A 10,854-nucleotide genomic window follows, 5' to 3' on the forward strand; every position below is an offset into this window, starting at 1 on the left:
TAATTGAGTAGTATTTCTTTGTAACACAGTGCTACTAATGAGAAGAGTGGAATTCTTCTGTGGGGAACAGCATTTCATTTGTTGAGATTCAGAGCTAGTGTTCCCTGTTACCGGGATAAGTTGCAAGTGCTCCTCTGTCAGTGCTGATTGACAAGGAGATTTTTACATCATCTCAGGAATGTCTTTCACGCAGAGAGGTCCTGCCAAGTCCTGATGTTAATCCACGGGTGTGTGGTTTCAGTTGACCATATTTATCGCTGGGAATGGGATGGAGTTGAGAATGTGAATCGCCTGGAATGCGTTTCCCAGAGAATATAGTGCCCGGGAGAGGTTATTCCCCAGCTGTCGAGGTGGCTGCCCTGAACCCAGGACCGCCGGTGCCCCTCAGTCACGTGTATCTCGTTTTCACGTAGGTTCCCGTGTTCCTGCTCTTCTTAGACTGTGTCTGGCAGCTGGTGCACCAGCATCCCCCAGCGTTTGAGTTCACGGAGACGTACCTGACCGTTTTGTCGGATAGCCTGTACATACCTATCTTTAGCACCTTCTTCTTCAATTCGCCTCATCAAAAAGATACAAACATGGTAAGAGTCCCTCTTAGGAACCTGTGTATTGAAGAAGCCATGTCTCACAGGTAGGGTGCAAGAAGATTGATGATAAAAATGATAATTTTGTAACAGTGATTATATGCTGGGCCCTGTTCTGAGTGCTTTCCGGGTACTGATATTTAGTCCTCAAGCACCCTGTGGGTCTGAATTATTATTATCCCTGAGGAGCTGAGGCACTGAGACAGTGAGTTACTCGCCCCGGGTCACATGGTACATATTGGAGCCGGGAGCAAGTGTCAGAGCCAGGAATGAAGCAGATTAAAAGTTGTCTTTGTGAACAGGTCAGATGCCTTCTCTTCCACTCGCCCGATGCCTGGAGTGACTCTGAAGAGAGCTGTGGCGGAGCAGGGAAGCTAGGCTCTCACTTTCCGTCTTCAGCGTCTTCAGTCTCCCTTGAGGCCGCGCTCCCAGGGCCTCAGGTCTGCGCCGTCGCTGCTCTGGCCGGCCCTCTGGGGGCCTCGGGGTTTGCTGGAGCTGGCCCTCCAGTGGGATTTTACCAGGCTCCACTCGCACAGCCTCGCTGCTCACCAGCTTCGCGGCCTCAGGCGGTCACTTCCATTTTCTGAGCCTCAGTTTCCCCAAAGGTGAATTGGAAAACTAGGAGTGACCTCACAAGGGTGCTGTCCTGGGAGACCGCGGCTGGCACGCGGCCCGCTGGGAGCAGCGTGTCCTGCCCCTCCCCACAGAGCCGTTAGTGCAGTGGGCAGCCCCTGGAAGGCTGGCTCTCAGGGCAGGCGGGGCGCGCCCTCCTGGGGCCCGTCTCCAGCGCCGTGTTTGCTTTCCTCAGCCCCGCTGGAAGCGCCGTGACCTGTGCTTGTTTTGGCAGGGCCGGGAAGGCCAGGGTGCACAAAGCAAGCCTTTGAATCTCCTCACCGTGTGGGATTGGTCTGTGCAGTTCGAACCCAAAGCCCAGACGTTGCTCAAAAACCCTCTTTACGTGGAAAAGCCAAAACTGGACAAAGGCCAGCGGAAAGGAACGCATTTCAAAGTAAGATGTGCACATGTCTAACCCCCTTCGTCTGCGCAGAGATCCCCATGTCTGTAAGGATGAGAGTTACACGGACACAGTCTGCAGTCGAGATCGTGACGGGCAGACTGTCAGGGCCCCTGAGAATCCTTTGCCTTCAGCAGGCCGGCGTCTGTCCTGATGAGACGTAGCCATGAGCTGAGTGTCGCCGGGGCTGCTGCGTGGAATCGAGCATCTCGCCCCTGCCCGCGTGCGGTTGGTAGAGTAGAGGGGACGGCGATCACGGTGTGGGCTCTACTGTGCCGTCTGTACCGGTTCACATCTTTAATAGCCAGGCCTCTCTTCACGCTAACAATGGTGTTTGCGACTAACGTGTTCTGTCAGGGGCCACAAAGTCTCTGGCACAACTTCCCGCATGCTGTTGGAGCTCGAAAACAGCCACAGACGCCCCGTAAGCAGACAGGCCTGGCTGTGTTCCAGTATTTACAAAAGCAGGCACCAGGCCAGATTGGGCCCGCGGGCTGTTGTTTGTAGACCTGGGCTGAAAACGACAGGCATCAAATTATTTGGGCCTCCCTTTAGATGTTTGTTCCTGACCCTACTAGTTATTAACCCCGACGCTCCCTGGGTGAGGCGTGATTTACATGGCATTTCCCGTTCAGTCTCCTGACCTGGACCCCCTGCCAGCCCCCCGACCCCATGAAAGGGAGAGCGGGGTGGCCAGTGGTGGCCAGTCACAAGTCGGTGCGCGTCACTGCCTTCTCCACCGCCATCCTTCTGATCCCGCCATCCCACGGGGCTCCTGGGAGCCCAGCCCGTCCTGCTGTGGGAGCTGGCTCCGTTCTAAAGGGGCTTGGGGACCCAGGTGAGCCAAAGCCAGCACTCGCAGAAGGCACAGCTGCTGGATAACTTAGAGCTGATGCTTCGCCCTTCAAGGGTCCTCAGGCCCAGGCTGGGTGTTTGCCCTCCTGGCTCAACCTCTTTCCTGTCTGTTGGGCCAGAACTGCCCTGCGCTCCAGAACGGTTTGGCCGGAGGTCAGTTTTTGTCAGCGTGCTGTGCCCCCTGGTGGCTGCACACACACTTCCCGCCTGGTCAGGATTGCAGAGCTGCCCCAGGCCCTCAGAGACTCAGAGACGGAAGGGAGGAAATAAAAGCTCCACTCGGTAAGACTAGAGTCCATTTCTCTGCCCAGGCCCCGTTGTTCTAAGTGTCCCTTCTTGTAGATGGGAGCAGAGGACCTAGGTTCCAGGAGCTGGCCAGTGGGAGAGACTTAAGCTGCAGGGTTGGGGCATCTCAGCTCGTACTAGCTAATGCAGAGCTGGCGCTGGGCCAACGAGGACCTGTGAAGCCGTTTGGTGAGGCATCTGGGCGTCAGGCGCGGGGCCTCTTGTTGAGTGGACAGGTGACCTTGGAGTAGTTCTGTAGAGACCAAAGAGCCGTGGCCGGCCAGCACGATGCACTGCCCTGGGAATTGCCACTCGTGACCACGGGGTCCACTCAGGTGTGGGGTCCCAGCCTCAGCCCTAGGCCTTGACCAGGCTCTGGGGGCACAGTGCTGTTCACACCTGGCCTGTCTGGAACGCTCCGTTCACTTAGGGCTTCAGAGAGGGGCTTGCAAGACAAGGAGAGCTCTGTTAAGAGTCCAGGCTCTGGAGCCAGACTGTGGTCGTGAAACCACGTCTGGCACTTGGTAGCTGGGGCCTTTGCAGTTACTTAACCTCTGTGCCTTAGTTTTCTCATCTGTAAAATGGGGGCAGTAATAGTGACTTTGAGAACTGGGTAAGTGGTTGCACGTTAAGCGCTGAGCACAGAACCCGGCAGGCAATGAACACTCTGTGGCTGTTAGGTTCCACCTGCTTCCCCTGATCCCTGACTCACCTGGATCACTGGAGAGAAGAGGCCGGCCCCCGACTCCTGGCCTTCGGCTCTCCTGCCCCCAGATGGAAAGTCAAAAATCCTGGTCATCTCTGACTTGGGGTATTGTGAATGGTTTTGCTTTCCACTTTGTATTTTTATTGTTGTTCTACATTCCATAATAAGGAAATACTTTTTATAAGGAAGAACCACTGGCAGGAGCATGTTAGAGAGTTAGGAGGCTAGCCCCAGAATGAAACTTCTATCTATTCTGATTTCAAATGGATACCTCAGGGGCAGAAGAGTTGGAGAGAAACAGCTTCTCCTCAGATTTTTACCTTCTCCTTGGGGCACCAGGGGTCCCTCGTAACCGTCTTTACCATCTTCACAACCCTTTCGCAGCGCATCCCCAAACGCAACACCTTGCTTTGGCTGCAGGTGGAGTTACCGAGGAGGGCAAAAGTGTAAATGCTCCCACGTTTTCTACTCCGTGCAGCCCATCAGAGAGGCGCATCCAGCCTGCTTAGCCAGTCCTCAGGTTTCTTTTGCTCCCGTCTGTCTCAGTCCAGAATCTTTTTGACTTAGGCTTGACGTCCCACTGGATGCCCAGTAGCCTACAAGTTAAGCCTACAGATTATTTCAGTGGAGCGACAGGCTCTTCAGGTGGTCGGCAGCACTTCCTCACAGGTGGTGTTCAGACTGTTGTGAAAGCGAACACTGTAAATTTCTCAAAGAAGAAACGTATTGCTCCTTTCAAAAATGAATAGGCCTCATCCCCAAACTCCCCTAAATCATCATCAGCCTATCTTAACTTAAGCTTGTCCTTCACAAGTACTTAACGCCCTGCACCTGGTTTCACCCATTTGTTTATACACCCAGTGTGCATCTGACGCGTGCATTGTGGCATAAACAAGAATCCCCCGCCCGCCGCTGCTTTCTCTCTGCGTGTGATAGCGTTGCAATGAACTTACGTTCACAGGGCAGTTCTGATATCTCATGACTTCTGTTAAAGCAGGATTCTGCCTTGATGGGAGCAGCTGTCACCGTGCTGTCCAGCTAACCAGAGATTTTTATTTGTGTTTTCTCTCAAAGCATCAACGACAACTTTCTTTGCCACTCACCCAATCTAAATCATCTCCCAAAAGAGGATTTTTCAGGGAAGAAACAGATCATTTAATTAAAAACCTTCTGGGCAAGAGAATTAGCAAACTGATTAATTCCTCTGAGGAGCTGCAGGACAACTTCCGAGAGTTCTACGACAGCTGGCGCAGCAAGCCCCCCAACTACCACGGGCTACTGCTGCCTCACATCGAGGGGCCAGAGATCAAAGTGTGGGCCCAGCGCTACTTGCGGTGGATTCCAGAGGCCCAAATCCTGGGTGGTGGCAGAGTGGCCACCCTGAGCAAACTCTTGGAGACGATGGAGGAAGTCCAGCGCCTACAGGAGAAAATTGAGGAGAGACACCACAGCCAGGAGGCCCTCCAGGCAGAGGCCGCCTCGCTGCTGAGGACCTCGGCCCGCCTGTCCTCCTTGTTCCCTTTTGCGCTGCTGCAGCGCCATTCCTCCAAGCCAGTCCTGCCCACCAGCGGGTGGAAAGCTCTGGGAGATGAAGAAGACTTGGCCAAGCGAGAAGATGAGTTTGTGGATCTAGGGGATGTGTGACTGGTCTGCTCAGTGGAGGTAAGAGAGGAGTGTCACAGGCTGAGGCAGGAGCCAGACACGTCTGCTGTCTGCATCGGGCCGTCACGCTGAAGCTGACTGCTGGGAGGAAGCCTGGGCCTTCAGGAAAAGAGCTGGTCCTCATTTCCCACCCCACCCCCCATGATTCTGAAAGACTATGCAATTAAAACCATAGCTCTAGTATTATTAGTGGAAAGGAGTTACTGCTTGACCCATAATACAACTGTGGCCAGTGTCTTCTGCATTAGTATCATACAGACCCTGCGGTAGCTGGTTTACTACTTAGAAAGGGCCTTGGTAAGATGTACTTGGACTCCATACTGTCTTCAGATCTTTGCTGTGCCAGCGTGATTTATCCAGTCGTCGGGAGTAGTAAGTGTCTCTCTAGCCCATCTCGGCTCGGAACAAGTCCAGCTTTACCTGGTGTGTGTGTGTGGCGAGTTGAGAGATTCAAACAGAGGCGTTTAGATGTATGGCCTTCACTTCCAAACCTTAGCATCTTTCCTTTCTGCGTCCTCTTGCCACGCGTGTCACCGTCCTGACGTTTCCGAGCATCCTCAGGCTGTGTCACTTTATGTGGGACGGGGGACTGGCTCGGGGGCCGGCAGCCCCGGGTCCCCCGCCTGCTCTGTACCACTCGCCACTGCCCCTGCACGCTGCCCACCTTGGTGCACATGGTCCCGGGATCTTGCTGCTAAACCTGTTGGGCAAACTGGGGGACTCCCTTTGGTTTGCCCAGAAGAGCTTCCATTTTTCTGGAGGCGCGCAGTGTTTGAAAGCAGTTGCTTTGCCTTTTCCTAATAGCACGCCGGGGCGTCAAGCGTCTGTGCCCGCCGTCCTCAGGACGGTTTCCCCAGATTCTGTTACCTTATAGACTGATGAGTAGGATCGCTGTTGAGCGTAGCTTTCATAGGGAAGCGGTCAAGCAGAAATATCAGAAGTGATGGTGATCACATAGTACCTCAGCGATTTAAAAAGCCATAGAAGAAACTTGACTATGCCTGGTAACCTTCCTGGATCTGCTGTCTAAATGATATATATTTTTTAAATGCAGGAAAGTACACTTTGTAAGGACCAGTTTTTTCATTCTCCATGGAACCCCGTTCAATTCCACAAAAGGAAGGGGAAAGAAATTATCTCGCATTAGAATGTTTCCTATCGAAAGTTTGCCTTTTATATCCATTCGTTCTCCAGTGTAGATCCCAATTTGAATATTGCCTGTTTAGAAAAACTTTCAGTTGCTTAAGGGCAATAAGAAATTTTGAAACTATTGACAAAGAGGAGTTTCTCGGTTTGCACTGAATCGTCTTTCGTACACACAAGAAATTGCTTTGCAGTCCTCCCCACGCCATGACAGTGGAGATGGAGGGGAGGGGAGGATTCATGCATCTGGGGCCAAACACATGCCCAGTCTTGGTTGCCTTAAGAGTCTCACTAGTAAGGTCAGTGTTGGGCTTGCAGTGGGGATTTTAAAATGACCCTAGTTCGTTGGCTACCTTCTTGTACGTTCTGTGGGCCTTCTTAAACTAGCACTAACCTCCCTTCCCTGCCCCACTGCCTCCCAGGTACACTATGGAGCTAACTAGTTTTGTTACCATATTATAATGGGAATATTTATACAGTAGCCTCTTCAGTCTTAAGATCTTAGTAATTTTCATTCCAAAAATGCCTGGTGTGATGCTTTACACTCCATAAGGTATGGTTTAAAGGCACAAGGTCACGGCCCCTGTCATAGTGGTTGAATGTGCATTGAAATATTTTTCTATGATTTTTTTTTTTATAAAATTACGATAGAAAAATAAGCTGTTGTAACATGTAAGGTCATGACAGTTTATGTATTTATATTTGAAATCAGATTTCTATAAAGCCGTATTTGTGTACAGGATTCTCAGTGGGTTTATATATTGTGACATTTTTATTCAAGATTGAGATGTGGATTATGCTTAACAGTACAAGCTGAAATGAGACCATTTACTTTGTCTGAAATGCTGCACTGTGCACGTTTGGAAATGTACATTAACTTCCTGTATGTAATATCTTGAGTTTGTTTATACCTCCAAGTTTTTACACTGAAGATAAATTAGCTTTAATTACATTCAAAACGTTTTTTAAAAAAGGGAATAAGCTGTTGGGCTAAATCTGTATAAATGTGCTTTTTATTTTCTGGATGTACAATGAGAGTTTATACTTGTATTTCACTGCATCATATCCGATTGCAGAAATTAAAGCACAATTTACAATACTGTATTTGGTGTGGTTGGAATAATTACTTTCATTTAGTCAGTGTGTGTGTGTCTGTGGGTGGTCGATTGGTTGGTGGGTGGGTGGGAAACCAATAACCAAATACAGATTTGGAATTTCAGGAGGAGATAAAAATCCTGTGATGAAAAATCAAACAGGGTAGGAGCCCTACAGGGTAAGTAAAGGGAAAAGGTTTTTTTAATCCCTGGAATTAAATATCACTGCCTCTTTGCTTTTGTGGGGATGTGTAAAATGATGATTCTGTTATTTTGTGGCTGGAAGGGATCTGAGTTCAGTTAAACCATGGAAGAGAGAAGCCTTCGCTTTTCCTCCCGGAGAGGATAAGCACGCTGGCCTGGCTGTGATGGTGTGTACGAGTAGGATTTTGTTCCTCATTCACCAGTTTAGCGTTTACTAGATTGAGACCTGTGACTTGTGGTGGTTGGGAAGTTCCTCCCTCCTCTGCCCTTTCCTGCCCGTGGCCCTCTCCCTCTCCATAGCCCTGCTCTGCTTGCCCTTCCCCTGCTGTCGGCCAGGCCCAGCCTCCTGTGCGGCAGAGCTGACTCTGAGCCATCCCTGGAACTTTATAAGCCCTCACTGCTGCCCCACTCCCTGCGGATGTGTCAGTTCTTTGATACTTGTATTAAACTCCCAAGTATTTAGCAGTTCTGGCTCTACAGGCTCGCAGACTCCAGTCCTGTTTTCCGCATTTGTTAACCAGCTCTTGGACTTGGGATGACTCGGCTGTCTCTCTCTCCAGGTTTTACTTGTTCCTTGGTTTCCAGGTGAGGGTCGGGGAGGGACCGGAGGGCAGGGGAGGGGAAGAGTGGGGCATTTTCCATCCAGTGTGAAACAAGACTGTGGGGAGAGGTGGTTCCGGTTGAGAACAGACTCCTGGCTCGCCTGCCTTCGTGTCACCTCCTGTCCTGGAAGGTGAGTCGAGGGGCAGAGGGAGCCTGGACTCCAGCCTGATTTCCCAGCCCCTCCAATGGTTGTGGTCAACGTTGCTCAACAGGAGGAGAGGCTCCTCGGCTGTGCTTGTGCCCCCCTGGGCTCTAGAGCATTGGTGGAGCCCGCCCTGGGGCAGGACCACTGCAGGGACAGGGCCTGTAGTGACACAGCCTTCCACGTTGACCCTTCCAGCAACCTCCCCCAAACACACATACACTCTCTCGCCCTTAAAAATATTAAATGGGGATGGGAGACGCAAGACCCTGTTTGTGCCGTGGGCTCCAGTGAAACCAGGGATCGTCCAAGGGCTTACACAGGAGAATGTTGACAACCAAGCTGGCCACTGGTAATATAAAATAAGTGGTGAAATGTCATTTATATATTGAACAGGAAAGTAATTTGTTAGAGTGATGGTTCTGTATCTTTAAAAACACAGATATCTTGGTCTCTTTTGTGGTTCAGGCCCAGGTTCTTTTAAATTCTTTTGTTTTTAATCCTCCTATTACACCGTCTGCCTTTAGCAGTTTAAGGATATGAAGTGTATAACCATATGGAAATATACACAGTAAGCTTTTGGCTTTCTTTTAGAAGAATCCAGTTTTGCTTAGCCAGTCCAGCTTTTGTTAATAGTTGTTTGTTTTTTTTCTTTTAAATTTAGATTTGCATATTAGTTTTATGGAAGGCTGTGTGGCTTTTTTTGTTTTTAGTCCCAGTCATTTTCCAAATGATCATCTTCACAGATGCTGGGGCCAGGCGAATGCAGGGCTTGCTTATCGCCAGCGCTGAAAGGGCACAGCACGTGCCATTCCTGGGCTGGGAAGGAATGCAGAGGGGCCGCATTTCATCCCTCAGACTGACCTGAGGACCTCGGCCTGGAATGCACTGCGGTGCCTCAGGGAGAGTTGGACACAGCCCAAGCCAAACTACCTAGGATGAAAAGCAGTAGTTTTTCTGGGCTGAGGGTAGAGGTATGGGGACAGGGCTGGGCTGGGAAAGGGGCCCGAGGGCTTGTTCTGGAATGATGGTAGCATTCTACATCTTGATCAGCGTTTGGCTTGTACGGGTGTGTGCCAAAACTCGGTGAGTGAAAGTACATCTAAGCTGTGTTTCACTGTATTTAAATTGTACATTAAAAGAAAACTAGGCAAATATTGAACTCTAGTTGATGATACTGCCACCAAATTATTTAGGGGGAAATGCTCTCTTGTCTGCATTTTACTTTGAATGGCACCAACAGTAAGAGGGATTAATGGTTGGGTAGAGGGACGGACATGGCTGGATATGTGATAAAGCAAGTATTAGCAAAATGTCAGTGATGTGATCTCGAGCTGGGTGTGTGGGAGTATGAGTATCCACAAAATTCCTTAAAGTTTGCTATGTTTGGAAGTTTATACAATAAAATATTGGAAACATTTTTAAATAAACCCTTCAAGAGTTAATTCTAAACAGATGGGAAAAAAAGTACGTAGGAGTATATCAGTCTTTTATGGGAGAAGAGAAACCCTATCCTTATCAAACTACCTGGCCACCAGGAGGATATAATGGAACTCAGAGAAGGGACCAGAGTGTTCGTGTTCTCCCTCCCTTCCCTCCTCTGAGATTTTGACAGAGAAAGATGACTGCATCACAATTAGTGAGCAGTTAGTAGCTGTCACAGCACCTGCCCCCTTCTTCTGTTTCCATTGTCTCTGCGCCATCATTCTCTGTTGCCCGGATCGTTATTCTAAACTCCATTTTCTCTGCTTTTGGTCCCTTCTCTCATGCTGCCCGGGAATCTTCCTAAAGTAGTCATGTGATTTTTTTCTCTTTTTTTTTTGGCTTGAAAACATGTAATAGGTGCATCCATTAGAACTCTGGGTTGCAATATCTTAAGCCAAAAAGAGGGATTGTGTGTGTTTGAAGGTGTAAGTCAGAGATGCTGTTGGGTCTTGGTTCCTGAAGCCCATGTAGTCTTTTCCGAGTGTTCTTTGCTGCTTCTGCTCTGCACACCAGCTTTCTCGTCTTTCCAGTCGATGAAGTGGGATGAAACTCCCACAGTAACTCTGTTTTCAAGAGGCCAGTCAGATTGAACTGTAATCTTGGTCGTATTCCACATCCTGGGCAGAGAGTCTGGGCCAGCCAGCTGTGGGGCAGGGTCTTCCTGTGGGACTCGGGCCACTCCTACCAGCTCTGAGTGTGCTGGGCACTTGCCTTCCCAGCACAGACTGTGACAGCTACTAACTGCTCACTAATTGTGTTGCAGTCATCTTTCTCTGTCAAATTCTCAAATTTTGTCACATTAGGAATGTCACAATTCTTTTTTTTTTTGAATTTTATTCATTTTTATACAGCAAGTCCTTATTAGTTATCCATTTTATACATATTAGGGTATACATGTCAATCCCAATCTCCCAATTCATCCCACCACCACCCCCACCCCACCACCACCACTTTCCCCCCTTGGTGTCCATATGTTCTCTACATCTGTGTTTCTATTTCTGCCTTGCAAACCAGTTCATCTGTACCATTTTTCTAGGTTCCAAATATATGCATTAATACACAATATTTGTTTTTCT

At 49.5% G+C, this 10,854-nt stretch overlaps 1 protein-coding gene across 1 annotated transcript in view; it reads left to right on the forward strand.

The window, feature by feature from the left end:
* The window catches only part of MTMR12 (myotubularin related protein 12), a 65,305-nt gene extending 57,988 nt beyond the window's left edge, over window positions 1-7,317 (forward strand). Inside the window, exons 14-16 of the mRNA XM_082836175.1 lie at window positions 414-581; window positions 1,432-1,593; window positions 4,520-7,317. Of these exons, the coding sequence (XP_082692301.1) occupies window positions 414-581; window positions 1,432-1,593; window positions 4,520-5,089 (900 nt within the window). The 3' untranslated portion in view covers window positions 5,090-7,317. The remainder of the gene's footprint in view (window positions 1-413; window positions 582-1,431; window positions 1,594-4,519) is intronic.
* The last annotated feature ends 3,537 nt before the right edge of the window (window positions 7,318-10,854 follow it).

The sequence above is a fragment of the Leucopleurus acutus genome (assembly GCF_964270905.1).
Source record: "Leucopleurus acutus genome assembly, chromosome: 3".
NCBI lineage: Eukaryota > Metazoa > Chordata > Mammalia > Artiodactyla > Delphinidae > Leucopleurus > Leucopleurus acutus.